Below are 20774 nucleotides of genomic sequence, written 5' to 3'. Positions count from 1 at the left end.
AAACTTTAGCCAAAATAATCATTGCTTGCCCTCTATGATCAGCCTCTCCAAAGCATCCCACATTAAAATTGTGTGTAAATTTCAAACTTGTCCTTTGTTTTAAGGCCCGGAGTCACTCAGCTGCTGACCTAAGCACAATCCCTACCCTTCCACCTTTTACACTGGTAGTCTGCTGTCTCCATTTTCTTCTAAGCTCACACCTGGAATGCTTTGTGTGTCTAGCCACCAACTTTACCCCATTCAGATCTTCCTAAAAACTCAATCTATGCAGCAAAACCTACAAATGAAGGGGGGAAAAAATGATTTTTTTTGTTTGCAACATGCACATACTGACAGCATTTTTTACCTTTTCTCTACCCTTGTGTCCTTTTTTGTTTGTGCTTGTGTAATGCCTTGATTTTAAGGGACCCAAATACTTTCGAGATTTTTGTTATTGAAGTGGTCAGCACATGTGGGTGACAATAAAAAATAACACGTACTTACCTCTCTTCTACAGGCTATTATCATACACAGATTGTAAATTTCCCCCATTGTATAGTTGGGGCTGGGGGGGAAATGAGGACATTCTACCTTGGTTCCCGAAGAAACAACCATAAAGATCCTGGACATGAGGCACATAGCCCAGTAAAACTTACAAGAGCTGTCTCTTATATTACTCTGCCTCACTGGAATTGGTGGATACCAAAACCATAGGCTGCTGCTCAGCTATGACTTTGATACTCTTACTTAAATAAGTTCCTAGCAAACCTCCCATTGAGCATGATTGATACCTAGGGCTACCTATCTTTTATATTGCTGTAGTTGTCATACTCTGCCATCCACATACTTGATAAGATGTGAGAGAATTCTGTTTGCTTAGCACAAGTGGGTCACTTCCTCCCAGGCAGGTTTGCTGGTGCATGGAGAGTGATAGGACCATGCTTATCTTGGGAGGTCCTTTCTTTTAAAGGAATTGTGCACTCCTCCACTCCCTATCCCCCTGCTTTTCTTGGTCTTTCCTTCACTACCAACCCTTGTTTCCATGACTTGAGGGTCAAGGCTCTTGGTTCTGAGAGGATCCGTGCCCTGTTCCTATATGCCTGTATCCACGAAGAATCTTTTTAAAGGACCTTTCCCATAGTATTCCTTGCATAGGCTGAATTCCCATCCTGTTTCTCTAATGGATTTCATAGACCGGCACAAATAAATGCTGTGCATCTGCAATATCGCAAAGGATTTAGAATACCATTAAATATTCTTGTTTCAATTATCTGTGCTTTGAAGGATTAGAATTACCAGGTTTTTTTGTCTTTCCCTATTTGTCTTCATTTGAGTATTGATGTGAAGGGCTCCTTTCTTTTTAATAATATCCTTGAAGACTGATTTACAAAGGAAGAGCACAAGACAAAATTGTACTTTTAACAAATATGTGGCAACTTGATGAAAATCTAGTGCTTGGCACTTTGCAAGTACACTTTTTTATTTATTTATTTATTTTTAAGTCCTAGCACAGGGCATGCCAGCAGATCTTGTGCCCATGCTAGTAAACGTTCACGGCCAAATTTTGCCTTTATACTACCACCAGAGTTGGCAATGGTGGTAGTCTAAAATGAGTCAGAAGGGAAGAGATGCTGTCCATCTGGTCTTAAACTGTAGTAAGGACCCAGTGTGTGAGTTTTTTGTGTTTTTAGTGTACCTTTTTATTTTATTTCATCCAAATTGAAAAGGAAATAAGTGCCCCATACTCAGGCTCTGATCACTTTGCCAGTCAATATAAAACAAAATGCAGTGCAGTCATGTTATCTTTTCTCCCACCCAGTATAACATTAGCCAAAAGGGGATATTTACACTGGTTTATGCCTCCATTCCCCTACCTCTCTTTAGAGGCCAGATGGAACAAATGGACCCTACAATGTATCCTGAAGGTCAAGAAATCTGGGTTATTTAAGACCAAGAGTGGGTCAGCTTTCAGATCTCTTGGGTCATTATGGAGCGCACCCTACCAGCCACCCATGATCTCTGTCAAGGCAGAATCCAGTGTAGTCTTGGATGGCTAATGTTGTGGTAGCATATCACTGAGTGAGTGAGAGACATGCTTTCAGGTAGGCTGGTCTTGGACCATTTTGGATTTTATAGGTCAAAAATCCAATATCTAAATGTGCATCCAGAGGAACATTGTTTAACTAGTGCAGGTCCTAAAGCACAGGTGTTGCATATTGATAGGATACCCTTTTTCGGCACAGATATTAAAATCTGTATTCAAAAGAAAAGGCTGTATCTATTTGTCGGGGTAAGTCTGTAAAATACCCTGTTTGACCATTGCTTCTACGTGATGTAGAGTTGGCTTTTGGTCTAGCCAGACCGCTCCCCTCCCACTCCCAAGCTTATAGATTAGGATATTCAACCACCATTAGTAATCTGAACTCCTATGGACTGACATCTTTGTCATCTCTTCTGGTTGCATGTCTCATTCTACTGGTATCACCTGGATTGAGTTTCAGCCAAGTCCTTAATATTAGATACTGTTTTTGAAGGATCTCAGAGGTTTTGTTTAATGGAACTGATTAAAGGGTAGATTGATTTGAATCAAAGTACAGTAATTCACCAATTTTAATTATGGTTTAAATCTTAGCAGAAAATCTTATTTTAATCTTGTTTTGTGTCTGTACTTTTTATTTTCTGTAAAGAGAGGTTATACCAACCATTTGAGAATAATTTGGTACTCCCTTTTTGCGAATCAGGATGACACACTATATATATACTTATTTAAACAGTTATAGCTAATATTCATATTAATTTTTACATTATCCTTCTTACGTTAAAAAATAGGGATGCATTTCTTGTTTGATTATTTTTTGTGACCCTGTCAGGCTATATTGGGATGGAAATTGGAATTCAATTAAAAATGCACACAAACACTTCAAAATCATTTTAGTTAAATAGAGCTACCTGAAATGTGCTGGATACATTTAAAAAAAAAAAAGTTGAGCAGAATGTTTGCATTTTAAAACAGTAATTTCTTTTTAATTTTAATACAAAATTACAATTCACCCATTGAATTGTACTGATTCCCTCTGGTCATTGTGTGCTTCAGGACCTTAGAACTAGAAGGTCTCAACCTGTCAGATCCAATTTTTTATTCATAAATTGGAAGAGAAACTTTCCTGCTTTTTCTTTCAATTGCTTTCTCAGCTTTGAATGAACTAGTCATTGAACTGAACTAGTGGAATAAACTGAAATTGAAGAAAATATTCTCTCTGCACCTGCAGATGAGGCTATTACTGTGAACAGTTGTGTTAGCACTTCAACAAACTCTGGTGCCTGGTACTTAGCTAGTGACTTTGACCACTTAGCTAGTGGTCTGACATTTGTCTTTAAACCATTGGCAACAAATTGGACTGCGTGACTATTCTATATTAATTTAAATTAAATGAATAAAATAGGTTACAATAAATTTGTGCCTTTAACATAGGAGATCATAATTTCAAATTTAATTTAAAATAGATTTATTTAAAAAAACCTGACTTTGTGGTATATTTAAAAAAAAAAAACCCTGCCTGATTATGAATAGCTTAGGGGAGACAAAGAAGATGGCGTTTATCCCTTTTTGCATAGTCTGTATCACTGGTTTTCTCCTGATCGATTAGTTTCTGTGGGCCTCTTACACAGCAGTAGGGGAGAGAAGATATTTTAGAAGATGATGATAGAAAACCAAAGACCTTTCCTAAAGGGAATCTGGGGGCTGGGGTAAAACTTGAAAGAAATTTTATTAAAGAAATGGTCAACTTAGTCTAGTCAGTTTCAAAATGGGAGTTAACATTTCTAATTCTGCAAAAAGAAAAGGAGTACTTGTGGCACCTTGGAGACTAACAAATTTATTTGAGCATAAACTTTCGTGGGCTACAGCTCACTTCATCAAATGCATTCAGTGGAAAATACAGTGGGGAGATTTATATATACAGAGAACATGGAACAATGGGTGTTACCATACACACTGTAAGGAGAGTGATCACTTAAGGTGAGCTATTACCTGCAGGAGGCGGGGCAGGGCGGAGGGGGAACCTTTTGTAGTGATAATCAAGGTGGGCCATTTCCAGCAGTTGACAAGAACGTCTGAGGAACAGTGGGGGTGGGGTGGAGGAATAAACAAGGGGAAATAGTTTTACTTTGTGTAATGACCCATCCACTCCCAGTCTCTATTCAAGCCTAAGTTAATTGTATCCAGTTTGCAAATTAATTCCAATTCAGCAGTCTCTCATTGGAGTCTGTTTTTGAAGTTGTTTTGTTGAAGGATAGCCACTCTGAGGTCTGTAATCATGTGACCGGAGAGATTGAAGTGTTCTCCGACTGGTTTTTGAATGTTAACTCTTGACGTCAGATTTGTGTCCATTGATTCTTTTTCGTAGAGACAGTCCAGTTTGACCAATGTACATGGCAGAGGGGCATTGCTGGCACATGATGGCATATATCACATTGGTGGATGCGCAGGTGAACGAGCCTCTGATAGTGTGGCTGATGTGATTAGGCCCTATGATGGTATCCCCTGAATAGATATGTGGACCGAGTTGGCAACGGGCTTTGTTGCAAGATAGGTTCCTGGGTTAGTGGTTCTGTTGTGTGGTGTGTGGATGGGACATTACACACAGTAAAACTATTTCCTCTTGTTTATCCCCCCCCCTTCTCAGACGTTCTTGTCAATTGCTAGAGATGGCCCACCTTGATTATCACCGCAAAAGGTCCTCTTCTCCCCCCCCCCCCCCCCGCACTCTCCTGCTGGTAATAGCTCACCTTAAGTGGTAACTCTCGTTAGTGTGTATGGTAACAGCCATTGTTTCATGTTCTCTATGTATATAAATCTCCCCACTGTATTTTCCACTGAATGCATCCGATGAAGTGAGCTGTAGCTCACGAAAGCTTATGTTCAAATAAATTTGTTCGTCTCGAAGGTGCCATAAGTACTCCTTTTTCTTTTTGCGAATACAGACTAACACGGCTGCTACTCTGAAACATTTCTAATTATGTGTTGATATGGAAGAGCTGAGGGAAATCATTAGTCATAAAATGTAACTAAAAGCTATTTCTTTAACCAGAACTTAGAGTTTTAAAAACATATTAAAATTGGTGGCTTGCAAAGGCTAATCTTGATTTATTCTTCCAGGAAACTTGAGATTTGGAACGGTCTGTATAATGGGGTTGGTGGTAATGAGTGAAATGAATTGTAAAACAGGTGGCAGAGCAAAATCTGTCATTGAGAAATTGTTTTGGTAATTCAATTATTGGCTAGCATAAAGCATTGCCCAATGATAGTCCTGTGAGATTCTTATGTAATGCATCTCTACCATCAAAGAAAGCATGTGTTAAGCAAACTTGTTGTCTGAAGAGGGACTACTTGAAATGCGTAACTTTTTTCTATGGTCAAAGTAAAACTCTTTGCATGTGCAGTCAACTTTAGATGTGATGAGATCCTAAAGTTTCCTGCTTCTGTGACACAACTGTGTAAACTTAGTGAGTTTTTTAGAACTTCAGAGCAGTGGAACACAAGCTATTATAAATCAAGATATGATATGACAACAACTATGTCCTTCAAGACACTTGATCAGGTTTGTCTGGACCAAACTGGAGATGTATGCTGAGAATTTTATATGGAGCATTTCTTGTGTATGTGACTATTCTTTTAACTTGCCCTTCAGTCTGCAAATGGGTCATTATAGGATAGGATTTACAGCATGGTAGATTGAGTTATGTAGTATCCTTTTGGGTGAGAAGACTAAACACAATATCTCAAATGGTCTCTTCAAAGATTATTAAACCTGTAATTGATACAAAGATACAGGTATTGCTTTTAAATTGGAACACTAAATATTTACTACTGGTACAACTCTGACTATGAGCTTTAACTTTTCAAGCACACTGTTTTAAGTTTTATATCTGAAATAAAGGAAAATCAGAATTCCTCTGTATGGGTTACTTAAAAAATTAAGTAGCCTTGTGTTCTAAACTTTGTGCAGAAAACAACCTTCCAAAGCTGAATTGCTTATGGCTGTGGCTGGGTTAAACAATCTTTGGATTTATATATGCTGTTAACAAATATGAATTGAGTAAAGAAGTTGGGCTAGATTAGCACAGCCAAAGTTGTGGCAAAAAAGCAGCGGTTTCCTACTTTGGTTTAATGCCAAGATTGTGTCTGTATTTAATATTGGGCAAGTTGTAATATGTTGTAAATGGCCCATTACCCATGTCTGTGTGGCTTCCTAGCATTGCTAATTTCAAATTCTGCTGGGTTTTGCGATTTGCATATTTAAAAAAGTTCAGTTATGCTTGGGGACAATAATACTCTCTAACATTCCTATTTACTGGTCCATTATTCCAGTTGAGAAATGCTGACCGACTCTGCTGCTGCTTTATCTATGTATACTAACTGTTTCAATAGGGCTATTGTAAGTAAACCTATGCTGAAGCAGCGAAGCTTCTGTATGTAATTTTAACTCACTTTTTGATGTGAAGTTCCAGGGTTAAGAATAGACTGGATTCTAGCAGAGCACGGTTTGGCTTGGGTTGTGACTTTCATGGTGGGAGGATGTGAAATGGAGCTTTTTTTTTTCTTCTTCTTTTTTTTTTTAAGAGTACATGACCACCGTACGTTCTAATTGAAACTAGATTCATTTATGTTTCCCTCCTTCTCCCTTCCTTGTTACAGGATTTTAAAAAAACCATGTTCTGGTGTGGTTCCTTTTAGACATGGTGTGGTTTTAAGGTAGTTTCCAGGCTAGGTGCAGAGGTAACTAGTTTGTACTACCTTTAAATTAGGCCGTTTTGTTTTTAAAAACGCAATTCATACAAGAGAAAAAAATATTTTAACAAAGTTTGGAAAGATTAGATTGGAATTGCCTCAAATTCAATTAAACCACACGCATGGACGTGCTTGGAATATAAATACAATTACTGTAAATTTGTACAAACTGATTTGTTGCATTATCTTGCTAATCTAACATACGGTACTTTTTGGGTCCATATTGCAGACGGCAACTCCAAACAAACATGGCAGTCAGACTGTGTGATGTGGCTTCTCTGCTTAGAAGTGGTTCGTGGGCAGCAGAGCCTTGGACTGGGGTCTGGGGATTTTTCTTAATTCTGTAGGCTACTTTTTAACATGTTAAAATAGTGCTGAGGCCATACCAAACACTACTGTATATGCTTTCATGTTTCAATATAGTTTGTAGGCTGATCTCTATTTTGTCAGGGCCCAGAACAGTGTGTTATGATAACTCTTCTTTTTCATGGTAATCTGTAGAAATTTAAACCACACTAATTTTTTCTAATTACAAATAGTTTTTTGTACCGATTTAAAATATCCAGTGGATAACTGAAGAGTAGAATTGTAATAAAACTGTTTTGGTATGGTCTGAATACTAAATTACAAGTTCTTTAAAACCTGTACACTGTGTGTATTTTTTTGGTTACTAATTTTTTTAAGTTATTTACAATTCCTACTATAAAAATTGTTTTAAAATTGTAAATTACTTTTAAAACTATTTTTTCTGGCTGAAAAAATACTTACTCAGTAACTGCTGAAAGACTTGCTTGCTATTCTGTGAACACTTGTTGAACCTATCAATGGAATATGTGTTATTCGTAAAATATAACATATTAGTATCACTTGATTCAGAGCAGATGGTCCTATAGCTGAGAATGCTGTAATTTCAGTGTATCCAGGCTACTGCAGCTGTTCACTTGAATGTTGGCTTAGGATCTCATTCTTGCCTCCTGAACATAAAATAAAATGTGCAATTAAGTGAGAATTGTTTGTTGTCCTTGCTAATTTCGATCAATGAACACTTCAAAATTTAAACGCAAACCCAGTGAGCTTCAGTCAGAATGCAGTATTTGTGGCTTACCCCACTCCGCCAGAATATACTACATTTGAATAGTAATTTTGGTTTAATTGGCCTCAGCTACGTTCTTGTCTTTTGACACAGGCTTGTTTTAATACAGTGCCAGGACCAGGTTAATCCACAAGAGTTTGTCAGGAGGGAAGAAAATGTTGCTGTTAGTGGGAGCTCAGTTCTGCAAAACTGGATCCATTTTTTTTTAATGGAAAGAAATGTTTTTAATATACATAATTACTGCTTTCTGTTTTGCACCAAATGCAACCTCCTGGGCAATACGCTATTTCTACATTTTTGTAAATATCCTCAGGAGTTGTCCTACTTCTAACCTATTAAAAAAAAAAAAAGCACCAAAACTCACAACTGTTTCATGGGGCTTTAAATCTCCTACTTTGAAGACACTTTTGCTCACTTAAAATCAAATTTACAGGCTTTGAAAACAATTGACTTCATAAAAGAATATGGCTACTTAAGCTCCAGATTTATTAGATAAGGTTTTTGTGAGACCTGTCCTCTTTGAAACCAGCATAAAGTTAGATTTGAGCACTAATTATCTTTCTGAAAGTGTTCTTTTGTGCTTAGGGTTGTCTTTTTTTTTAATGTTGGAACCTATTTTATTAGATAATAAACCTGACCAACTTTTACATTCTATTTAGAATTGGAAACTGTCCTGGGTAGCTAGTTCTGTAAATGGATAGATAGTTAAGTTGGATACAGTGGCTGCCATTAAAAAGTTGTCTTGCCAATAGTTACCATGCAGCGGATATCTGATCTCCCACTTAATTGGAATAGATCTCTGGTATCATCTAGGCAAGCGTTGACTCTTTAATGACCTCTTCTGCATCTGTGAGTTGTCCATACAGTTATTTGGGGTGAAATAAGTCTGTATCATCACTCATTTATGGGTAAAATAAGTACAGTAAGTACTAAGCCATGTATTTTTTTTGGAGCAGGGGAGCTGAGAGGTAGGGAGAAGGGGGACTGTAGGTATCCTATTGGAATGCTGAGTGCTATTTAAAAGCTATTATTGACCAATAGAGGTGCAGAAAAAAATGGCCTTAGATCATCAAGGAAGAAGAGTTCCCGTTGCCATCCCAACATTTCCATTGTCTCTCTAAAACACCTTTAAATCAGGGATTATTAATTGTTTTCTTCCAATGTTCATCAGAAGTAGTCTTGGAATATTGTTAAACTTGTTTTCAGTAGAGGAAAAGTAACCAAAAGAGTACATGCAGTTTTTTAAAAGTGCATCCCGTACTATTTTGGTGCTCAGTTGTTAACAGTTTACAATGTTATCAATGTTAGTGCTTAGTAACTGGTTTTAAAATGTGTTGATATATAATAATTCCCGTACTTGAAAGGCTGATTGCTTCTATGTGTAGTAAAATTACGTTTTTCTGTGGTTTAATTTGACGCTTTCTAGAAGTACCATTAGTAAATATCTTAGCAACAACCTTATTTGCCTTTACATTTCTAAACATCTTACTGCATAACAATTAAAAATTCCTTTTTTGTAGAGGCATTATTGGAAGCCTGGAAATAACCTCTTGTGCATAATGACACGTCTTTAAATTCTTGGCTGGAATCTCTAATAGATCATGCAATATGAATTCTGACAGTTCTTATTTTCTCTTTTTAGCAGGTAATTGCTGCCATGGAAACACAGCTGTCTAATGGACCAACTTGCAATAACACAGCCAATGGCCCAACCACCATAAACAACAACTGCTCATCGCCAGTTGACACTGGGAACACAGAGGACAGCAAGACCAATTTAATAGTCAACTACCTTCCCCAAAATATGACACAAGAAGAGCTGAAGAGTCTGTTTGGAAGCATTGGGGAGATAGAGTCCTGCAAGCTTGTAAGAGACAAAATAACATGTTGGAACTGTAATTTTTGCATATGCGCATACGCGCAATATGCTATTTAAACCAGCATTTTGCATAACATTCAGCTGTTGTGAATTATGGGATTCAGATGGAAGAAGCCGATACGTATATTGCTAGGTTGAAGATATTAGCTGTGCTGTATTCTCACTTATGAAGAATTTTAAATGGTTTTTATTTGCATTTCATCCAAGTTGGTAAATGAGCAATATAAATGCTAAGAGGGCCTTTGAATGCTTTCTGAGATGGACATTAAAGGCTTTTGGAAAGGATATTGAGATGTGAAAAGATAAAATAACTGCACATCATTGACTTGTGGGGTATTTTTGATTAACTCAGTTGGAACTTTGGTTTGCACTAAGCCCAGGTGGAACAGCACAACTTAACTCTCCCTTTCCCCTCTGTCCAATGAGATAAATTAAATCTAAAGCTGCTTATTTTTCGGTGGGAAAAGAGTGGGTGAGATCCTTGTTCAGTCGCTACAGTCTCTTGGGTGGAAAATAAAACTTGGAAGTCGTTATTAGAAATATTGCCTCGGTACATGCTATCTCTGTTCTGGCTGAGAGATGTTGCAAATAACATGAACTGAAGACTAATGGAGCATTTTTCATTTAACTTTTTGTTTAGCATAGGTTGAAAAGTTCTGTTGCACAGGTCACACATCCAGGATGAAGACATTAAAAGCCATACACCTGGCTATTAACTTTCCAAGTATTTTTAAGCTAGTGGTTTTCAAACCTTGTGTATTGGTGACCCCTTTCACACAGCAAGCCTGAGTGTGCTCCCCCATTAAATTACACCCCTCCCATTTTTAATTTACATGTAATGGGGACTCAGGGCTGTCAGCTCCCTGGAGCTGAGCTCATGACCCCCATGTAATCATCTTGTGATCCCTTGAGGGGTCATGGCCCACCAGTTTGAGAACCCCTGTTTTAAGCAGACTGTTGGGTGAATGTGTATGCATATATTTAAGTAACAAAACAAAGCTATATTGCAAAGTTTGTTTGCTCTCATCCCATTCTTTTTTTTGTCACTGTCAAAATGTATGCAAAATTAGAAGTATTTGAACTGCATTGAACTAGTCAATGGCTGTAGCAAAGCTTTAGCTAGAGTTCATGTTTTTAGATGAATTTTTGTGTAAAAACTAACTTTCCGGTTCTTAAGGACTAGCCTGTTTGCATAAAGATTTTTGAGTATTCCACATCCAGCTTTTTAAAGTGATTGTCAGCTAAATCATTTTTTCCCAGTTACGTATTCTAGTACGCTTACAGATGGACCTCTTGATGTCTTGGATGTTTTTTAAAGAGAACTCTCTGTAAGGTCCGAACCTCCATTTGCTGACTTTGATTTGAGAGGGGAGACTTTTCTCTAATGTACCCAGTAAAGCTGGTGGAAATTTTTCAAATCAAGACTCTCTCTTTTTGGCCCAAATTCAAATTTTGGCAAACTTTCTCAGTGGTGTGTGGTTTTTTGTTTAAACCAGCTCTAATAATTAAGAGCTCACCGAGCAGCATTGTGGAGTAGAAAGGCAGAGGTCCCAGTTTTATTCTGAAAGTTAGCTTTAGGGACACAAGCACCTAGCTGTGACTGAAGTAGGAAATGGAGATGTCAGGAGGTAGAGGATAAATATGTGGGAAAGGAATCCACACACCTTTGCCGAGAGCTGGCCAGGTGCCATTTGCACTGATTGTATGCTCTCCTTCCTGACTCTGCTGTTCCAATGGCATTTTACCCAACAGCGGCCATGCTACAGCTGCTGGTGGAGTGGGGAACTAGTGGTTCCTGGCAGCCAGCCAGTAGCTGTTGAGGGAAAAGTGGATTCTCTCAGCATCACACCATACCTGTGCTCTGCCTGTAGCACCATCCCTACTGCAGCTGGGCTTGCCTTCCTCCAGCCTAGTTCTGTCTGACTATAATGGACCCAATTCCATGACAACGTTAGTTTATTCTAGTGCTGTGAAATATCATCCTGCAGTTCGTTTCCTTCCTTCTCCACATACATGCCCCTAAACGACGGTTCAAAATACTAATCAGATTTTAAAGTCTCATCCTCAAAGAGGACTGTTCTTTCTCCACTTTGTGCTCCAGGCAGCTTTGCTCCATTTCCCCAGTGTTGGATCCTGCAGAGTTTCCCAGGTGGTCTGACTTCCCCTCCCTCCATGTGTTTCAGGGAAAGGGGAGCTTCAGCAGCTCATCACTTAGGGCAGCGGCTGCTGCTGCTTTTCTCTAGTTGGCCAGCCTATTCTAGCTCCCTTACTCCTCCCTGGCTGCAAGCTGGAGTCTAACATTCAGGTCCTTGACCTCCTGTTGCCTAGCTCCATGGAGAAGTTCAAGAAATGTGCACTGGAAGTCAATTAACTTCTCTTATTGGGAATCTCTGAGGATATAAACTGGCCAACAAGTTGAGGCTTGAAATTAGGTGAAGGTTTATAATCAGAGGAATGAAGTTCTGGAACAGCCTTCATAGGGGAGCAGTGCGGGCAAAAAACCTTTGTGTCTTCAAGACTGAACTCAATAAGTTTATGGAGGAGATAGTATAATGAGACTGGCTGCAATGGCAAGTGGTCGGTCTGTGACTGCTAGCAGTAAATATCTCCAAGGGCGGGTGATGAGACATTAAATGGGGAGGGCTCTGAGTTACTACAAAGAATTCTTTCCCAGTGTCTGGCTGGTTGGCCTAACATACTCAGGATTTAACTGATATACCAATATTTGGGGTCAGAAACAATATGTCCCTGGTCAGATGGCAGATACCCTGTGTGTGTGGGGGGGGGGGGACGGAGGGTAGAGGTTTGCCTTCCTCAGCAGCATGGGCATGGATCACTTCCAGGTTTAAACTAGAGTCAATGGTGGATTCTCTGTAACTTGAAGTCTTTGTCATGATTTGAGGACTTCAGTAACTCACCCAGAGGCTATGGGTCTGTCACAGGAGTGGGTGTGTGAAGTTCTGTAGCCTTCAATGTGCAGGAGGTCAGACTACATTATCATGATGGTACCTTCTGACCTTAAAGTCTGAGTCTGTGACAAGATGTGGCAGCAGTAAGGTTTGGGCAAAAAAATAGTAAATGTCATTTTGCTGCAGCGGGATGCTGACAAACTCCATGTCAGAAATACTGAGTTTTGTGATATATTGGAAAAATGCCAAATTTCTGCAGCTACAGAATGGCTGAGTCCTTGAAGCACTGAAAGATGAATGGGGCTATTAACCTCTTCAGGCTCTGTGCAGAGACTCAAACAGACGTGGATTGCTGCATGCTCATTTGAGTTCAGTGCTATCTCCACCTATGTTCCCTCTAAGCTGTGTGGCTGTGCAGCTGCTTAAGACCTGCTTAGGGCTGTGGCGGGGAGAGATGCCTCTCCCCCAGCATGGACTTGCCATGAGCGGGAGAGGCACCTCTTCCCTGGTCCGAGCTGCTCGGGGGAGTCCTCTCTGTAACGCAGCCTGCAGCCCCCACACCCCAATCCTCTGCTCTAGTCCTGAGCCCCGTCCCACACTCCGAACCCCTTGGCCCTACCCCCACCACATGAATTTTTATGTGCACCAATATGAAAGTTGTGTGTCACACATGGACATAAAAAATTAGAGGGAACGCTGATATCCACTGGTATATGGACTAGAAACAATGTTTTAAATTTCGCAGCCATAGAATTGCATAAATCCCCGATTTATAAGCTACTGTTCCTGCAGAGGCATGGGAACTTCACCCCCTGTAAACTAGGCAGGCGGGTTGGGTGGGGGGATGGACCTCTTATTCAAATAAGTAGGCAGAGTCCCCAGTTAGGAATCCTAACTGTCCCTCACTGCTGCGCTAATGATTCTTGCTTGGGATGTCATGAGAGAATTGACAGCAGCCATATACCAGATGTACCCAAGTAGTGAAAAGGAGGGGCTGTGTAAAGTGGGAATTCAATCTCTTTAAGAAGAGAACTCCAAGGGGAGATAATCTTTGATGAATCTTGTTTACAGTACACAATCTTGGTCTTGGTAGGTATACTGGTGAAAACCATATTTTTTGCACATAAGCCATTTGGACCTAAAATAAAAACGAAATGTATTTTCACTCAAACAGCCTTCCATTTGGGGTACAGTACTTATTGCTGTCCTGTTGTACTCCTCTTCTTGGCTAGTAACTACCTCCACCCATTTCCCACCTACCCCCGCTTTTTTCAGCTATGCTATATGCTAGCTTCTTATATATTCTGTGAGCTTTCCATGTATTCCCACCATAGATGGTTAAAATATTAAACAAGGTATTTGTTACAAGAAATGCATTGATTAGGGTGAAAGGCTTTTAATGTTTTAGTGGTCTCACTTCTTGCTAAACTCTGCCAAAGTTGCACTAAATTCATTGAGGTCATACAGCTGGAATTTCAGGTGAAAATTTGAGACTTTAGTGCCTTAAAAGTAGGCAGGTCCTCAAGGCACAAAGGCTTAAACTTTACTACAAGCTATGACTGAATGAGATTAGGCCCTGTGTATGTCCCAAACCAGCTGGCCACCATCAAATTGTGTTGTGTGGATCACAGAGCACAGATGAGTCCACAGTTTGGCAACCCTTAGAATACTAATGGAAGGCACAAAGGGGTGAGGCTAGACTTAGGGCTTGTCTACACAAGGATGGATTTGGGGGGAGCAAGAGAAAAGGAGTGCAAGGGGGGAATATAAGCTTAAAATCAGCGTAAGCAGTATCTTTTGGGATGGTGTTTTTTTTTTTTTTTTTTTTTTTGCCCCTTACTGCTAAATCCTGCATCCACATATATTCACCATAATGTCTTCATGTAGGCTTCATAGTTGTTACTCTGCTTTAGAGGGTGCTGTTTAACTGGCACTTTAGTAAAACACAAGGCCACAGAGCTACAGGAACTAGCATTTTACATCTTTCTATTGCTGAAAGAGCACTTGTCTGTTGGACACTTAATGAATGATCTATTTCTGCTCTGTGCATCTTGTTAAAATTGTGTTGCTATAATAGTTTCTTTAAAAAAGAAATTTCAAATTCTTAAGTGGAGATCTTGTGTGCAAACTACCGGGCAATGTTTGTAGTGGCATGTTAGGTATCTGTTTTTAGTGATTGTCCATGTGTGTCCCACTTTATGGGCCTGAGATGGGAATCTCATTGAATAGCACTGTCCATTGGAGCAGTGCCAGTGCCCTACATACCTCTGATGTCTGTAGCTAAGGGCGCAGAGAGGCTGCAACTGTGTTTCAGTTCCTTTTTACCGCCAACTGCAGTATACGGTGGTTGCCTTGCTTATTTGTTGTATTTGGGGTTCTAGTTGCATTGTCCAGTTAGATTTCACCTTTTAAGTCCTTTGCGGGCCCCCCCCCCCCACAAAAAAAGTTAGGAAGAACCCTTAAAGTCTGGGAAGTGTCCTGCCACTTGACCCCTCTTACAAGGAATTGTTGGAGTCTCCAGGATATAAATCCTAGCCATTCTTCAAGGCAGCTTATTCCCATCAATGACGCACTCAAAATGCTGCCTCTTAGCCTTGGTAAGCACATATACCACACACACGCTCTATAAAAAAGGCCCTCAGAAGTGCCTGAAGCTCTTTCTCTTAAAGAATTGTGAGGGTGTCTTTGGTTCCTGGATGGGAGAAAACCGCCAACTGAAGCAGACCATTTCAGTGAGTGCTCTGGTGAGCTGGTGATTCACCATGTGCTGCAGGACTCCTTCAGTGTTGAGTTCAGAGTCAGGGAGGGATATCCTCCTCTCTTCAGCCCACTCCTGTGGGGAAAGAGGAAGGATGCTTGATCTCAGGGTGACTAGCAACATAAATGGCTCACTGATACCATGGAGATCATAGCTAGGAGGCAGTTTTAGGCCCAAAACAGATCCCGCTGATTTCTCTGCCCTGAAAGGTCTCCAGACAACCTCAGTGCTGTTCAAAGAAGCTTTTCTCCTCACCCATGCTATGCTGTCCTCAAGCTACTCAGCTCTGTAAAACCATGTACTGGCCCACTTCATACAGAAATGCATGCCATGGGTGTCACAGCTCTCTGCCCTGGCATTCGGCAATGAAAGACGTTGGTACGTAGACTTCCAACACTAACATCAGAACCCCACTCCCCAACTGCTGTGGTACCAATCATGCTTCCGGTTGTGGAAGAAACAACTTCAGAACTGATGCTCTCAGTACCCATGAGGTTCATAGTACAGGGGATTGAATGATGGTAAACCAGCTGTTGCTGTTAATCCGTTAGCTCCAGAACCATCCATATCGTATACCTCACTATTGGTCCAAGATATTCCGGGACTGTCTAGAACTCCTGAAAGAAGCTCCACCTATGGAAGAGATACTTTCTCCTCCTCCTCATCAGAGAAGACTGAGGAATTTTTCCAATGCATGTGCCACATTCGCTATCTACAAACTGAGCTACTTGCCTAGGTAGTCCAGGGCACACCCCTATAAGAATATCTGGCCACTTGACAGTAACACCCTCTGGGGTACTCCCTATGGCTGCAGCACTTTATCCATATCCAGTACAGTCTTGGTTGTTTTGGGCCCCATGTGGAATACATCCCAACAGAAGGGCTGCATCTCATGGTCTGCCTCAAGCCTAGGTCTCCTTCCCTTCATAGATCTCAGGAAGGTCAATTAATTCATCATTCACTCTCCAAAACTAAGATGTTGACCAGGATAATGTGCAAGAAGCTGAGAGCAACCTATTTCTATGGTGACTTCATCTTGCCAGATGAAGCGACTATCTCGCTGTTCCAACCCAGCCTGATTACTGCATCTTTGAGAAACTCTTATGGCAGGTGGTGGATACCCTGGAAATTCTCCTGCACACTCTGCTGGAAATGGCACAAATTCCTGGATGGGTAAAACTGCTCTGACCATGGTGGATTGTTGATGCTAATAAATGAAGGTTTGTTAGGTTCCCAGCTGGTTCTTGGCAAACCCCAGCCTCAGTGGCACCCACATCAGACAGATAATCGCTCTTCCAAGAGGTTTTAGTGTTTTTACAATCATCCACTGTGTGTATCGGGGGGTGTTCTCGTCCATCCTCCCCGTGAAGGAAAAGGCCTGGGTAGGGACGTCGAATCGTGGAGGTCACACGAATGGCTACGCAGGTGGTGTCGGAGAGAAGGCTTTGGATTCTTTGACCATGGGATGGTGTTCCATGAAGGAGGAGTGCTGGGCAGAGACGGGCTCCATCTTACGAAGAGAGGGAAGAACATCTTTGCCAGCAGGCTGGCTAACCTAGTGAGGAGGGCTTTAAACTAGGTTCACGGGGGAAGGAGACCAAAGCCCTGAGGTAAGTGGGAAAGCGGGATACCGGGAGGAAGCACAGGCAGGAAGGTCTGTGAGGGGAGGGCTCCTGCCTCATACTGGGAATGAGGGCGATCAACAGGTTATCTCAAGTGCTTATATACAAATGCACAAAGCCTTGGAAACAAGCAGGGAGAACTGGAGGTCCTGGTGATGTCAAGGAATTATGACGTGATTGGAATAACAGAGACTTGGTGGGATAACTCACATGACTGGAGTACAGTCATGGATGGTTATAAACTGTTCAGGAAGGACAGGCAGGGCAGAAAAGGTGGGGGAGTAGCACTGTATGTAAGGGAGCAGTATGACTGCTCAGAGCTCCGGTAGAAACTGTGGAAATTAAAACCAGTGAGTGTCTATGGATTAAAGTCTGCTCATAGACCACCGGACCAGGGGGATGAGGTGATGAGGCTTTCTTCCGGCAACTCACGGAAGCTACTAGATCGCATGCCCTGATTCTCATGGCGACTTTAATTTCCTGATAGCTTGGAGAGCAATACAGCGGTGCATAGACAATCCAGGAAGTTTTTGGAAAGCGTAGGGGACAATTTCCTGGTGCAAGTGCTAGGGGAGCCAACTAGGGGGAGCGCTTTTCTTGACCTGCTGCTCACAAACCGGGTAGAATTAGTGGGGGAAGCAAAAGTGGATGGGAATCTGGGAGGCAGTGACCATGATGGTTGGTTGAGTTCAGGATCCTGACACAGGGAAGAAAGGTAAGCAGCAGGATACGGACCCTGGACTTCAGGAAAGCAGACTTTGACTCCCTCAGGGAACAGATGGCCAGGATCCCCTGGGGGACTAACATGAAAGGGAAGGGAGTCCAGGAGAGCTGGCTGTATTTCAAGGAATCCCTGTTGAGGTTACAGGGACAAACCATCCCGATGAGTCGAAAGAATAGTAAATATGGCAGGCGACCAGCTTGGCTTAATGGTGAAATCCTAGCGGATCTTAAACATAAAAAAGAAGCTTACAAGAAGTGGAAGGTTGGACATATGACCAGGGAAGAGTATAAAAATATTGCTCGGGCATGTAGGAAAGATATCAGGAGGGCCAAATCGCACCTGGAGCTGCAGCTAGCAAGAGATGTCAAGAGTAACAAGAAGGGTTTCTTCAGGTATGTTGGCAACAAGAAGAAAGCCAAGGAAAGTGTGGGCCCCTTACTGAATGAGGGAGGCAAGCTAGTGACAGAGGATGTGGAAAAAGCTAATGTACTCAATGCTTTTTTTGCCTCTGTTTTCACTAACAAGGTCAGCTCCCAGACTGCTGTGTTGGGCAACACAAAATGGGGAAGAGATGGCCAGCCCTCTGTAGAGATAGAGGTGGTTAGGGACTATTTAGAAAAGCTGGACGTGCACAAGTCCATGGGGCCGGACGAATTGCATCCGAGAGTGCTGAAGGAATTGGCGGCTGTGATTGCAGAGCCCTTAGCCATTATCTTTGAAAACTCGTGGCGAACGGGGGAAGTCCCGGATGACTGGAAAAAGGCTAATGTAGTGCCCATCTTTAAAAAAGGGAAGAAGGAGGATCCTGGGAACTACAGGCCGGTCAGCCTCACCTCAGTCCCTGGAAAAATCATGGAGCAGGTCCTCAAAGAATCAATCCTGAAGCACTTAGAGGAGAGGAAAGTGATCAGGAACAGTCAGCATGGATTCACCAAGGGAAGGTCATGCCTGACTAATCTAATCGCCTTTTATGATGAGATTACTGGTTCTGTGGATGAAGGGAAAGCAGTGGATGTATTGTTTCTTGACTTTAGCAAAGCTTTTGACACGGTCTCCCACAGCATTCTTGTCAGCAAGTTAAGGAAGTATGGGCTGGATGAATGCACTATAAGGTGGGTAGAAAGCTGGCTAGATTGTCGGGCTCAACGGGTAGTGATCAATGGCTCCATGTCTAGTTGGCAGCCGGTGTCAAGTGGAGTGCCCCAGGGGTCGGTCCTGGGGCCCGTTTTGTTCAATATCTTCATAAATGATCTGGAGGATGGTGTGGATTGCACTCTCAGCAAATTTGCGGATGATACTAAACTGGGAGGAGTGGTAGATACGCTGGAGGGGAGGGATAGGATACAGAAGGACCTAGACAAATTGGAGGATTGGGCCAAAAGAAATCTAATGAGGTTCAATAAGGATAAGTGCAGGGTCCTGCACTTAGGATGGAAGAATCCAATGCACCGCTACAGACTAGGGACCGAATGGCTCGGCAGCAGTTCTGCGGAAAAGGACCTAGGGGTGACAGTGGACGAGAAGCTGGATATGAGTCAGCAGTGTGCCCTTGTTGCCAAGAAGGCCAATGGCATTTTGGGATGTATAAGTAGGGGCATAGCGAGCAGATCGAGGGACGTGATCGTTCCCCTCTATTCGACACTGGTGAGGCCTCATCTGGAGTACTGTGTCCAGTTTTGGGCCCCACACTACAGGAAGGATGTGGATAAATTGGAAAGAGTACAACGAAGGGCAACGAAAATGATTAGGGGTCTAGAGCACATGACTTATGAGGAGAGGCTGAGGGAGCTGGGATTGTTTAGTCTGCAGAAGAGAAGAATGAGGGGGATTTGATAGCTGCTTTCAACTACCTGAAAGGGGGTTTCAAAGAGGATGGCTCTAGACTGTTCTCAATGGTAGCAGATGACAGAACGAGGAGTAATGGTCTCAAGTTGCAATGGGGGAGGTTTAGATTGGATATTAGGAAAAACTTTTTCACTAAGAGGGTGGTGAAACACTGGAATGCGTTACCTAGGGAGGGGTAGAATCTCCTTCCTTAGAGGTTTTTAAGATCAGGCTCGACAAAGCCCTGGCTGGGATGATTTAACTGGGACTTGGTCCTGCTTTGAGCAGGGGGTTGGACTAGATGACCTTCTGGGGTCCCTTCCAACCCTGATATTCTATGATTCTATGACTGTGATGCACAAGAGGCCTAAGCAACGGGGACTACCCAAGCCAATACCATGGGACAAAGGCCTGAAAAAGCTTGACCTCTCTGGATGAAAGTCCCATTCCATAGCCAGTTTACAAATGTGCATATTGAATTACCAAAGTAGAACTGCCAGGCTAAATGACTTCCTGAACAGGGATTTAGTGTCAGTTCGTTGAAAGTCTGCCAGAGGAGCATAGGGAGAAGCTCCGTGGTAGAGAGGCAAATAGTGGCATGTGTGTCCTTAGACGTTGCCCTCAATATTTTGGGCATGGCAAGGATTTGCATTCCCTCCTTTCCACCACACACCCCAGTTTGGGAACCATCTTATCAGAAGGCTTGTACCCTTTTAACATCTGAAAAGCGGGTCCTGGAGATACTGGATAAAGGGTATACCATCCAGTTCAAGTCTCTCCTTGATGCGGAGCAGATTGTGGACTCCTCAAGAGCTCTGAGATAGGAAGAGTACTCTAGCTCAGAGCTGGGGATTCTACTAATTTCCTAATCCCAAAGAAGAAGGCAGATTGGTCGCCTTGGTATCAACAAATATAGCTGTTTTTAAGTATGGTGACTCTAGCATCTGTAATTCCTACCTTGGAGCCTCAAGATTGGTTCCTGGTTCTCCTACTTTGCACGTAACAGTTCACCGGGCCCACAGGAAATATGCCATTTTCCTGGTTTTAAAGTCTTATCAGTCCAAAGTGGTTCCCTTGAGACTCTCCATGGCTCTGGGGATAGTCAAGTGGCTGTGGCAGTTGATTTAAGGAGACAAGCAATCCATATTTTCCCATAACTCAATGTTTGCCACTCTGGAGGTGAGAATCAACAAAGA

At 41.8% G+C, this 20774-nt stretch overlaps 1 protein-coding gene across 1 annotated transcript in view; it reads left to right on the top strand.

Annotated features, from left to right (window-relative positions):
* The window catches only part of ELAVL2 (ELAV like RNA binding protein 2), a 146720-nt gene that overhangs the window by 68474 nt on the left and 57472 nt on the right, over positions 1 to 20774 (top strand). The window contains 2 exon segments of the mRNA XM_043514973.1: positions 6999 to 7089; positions 9505 to 9748. Coding sequence (XP_043370908.1) covers positions 7018 to 7089; positions 9505 to 9748 — 316 coding nt within the window. The 5' untranslated portion in view covers positions 6999 to 7017.

Source organism: Dermochelys coriacea, chromosome 5 (genome assembly GCF_009764565.3).
Source record: "Dermochelys coriacea isolate rDerCor1 chromosome 5, rDerCor1.pri.v4, whole genome shotgun sequence".
NCBI classification, from domain to species: Eukaryota; Metazoa; Chordata; order Testudines; family Dermochelyidae; genus Dermochelys; species Dermochelys coriacea.
This window is presented reverse-complemented; position numbering and strand designations above follow the sequence as displayed.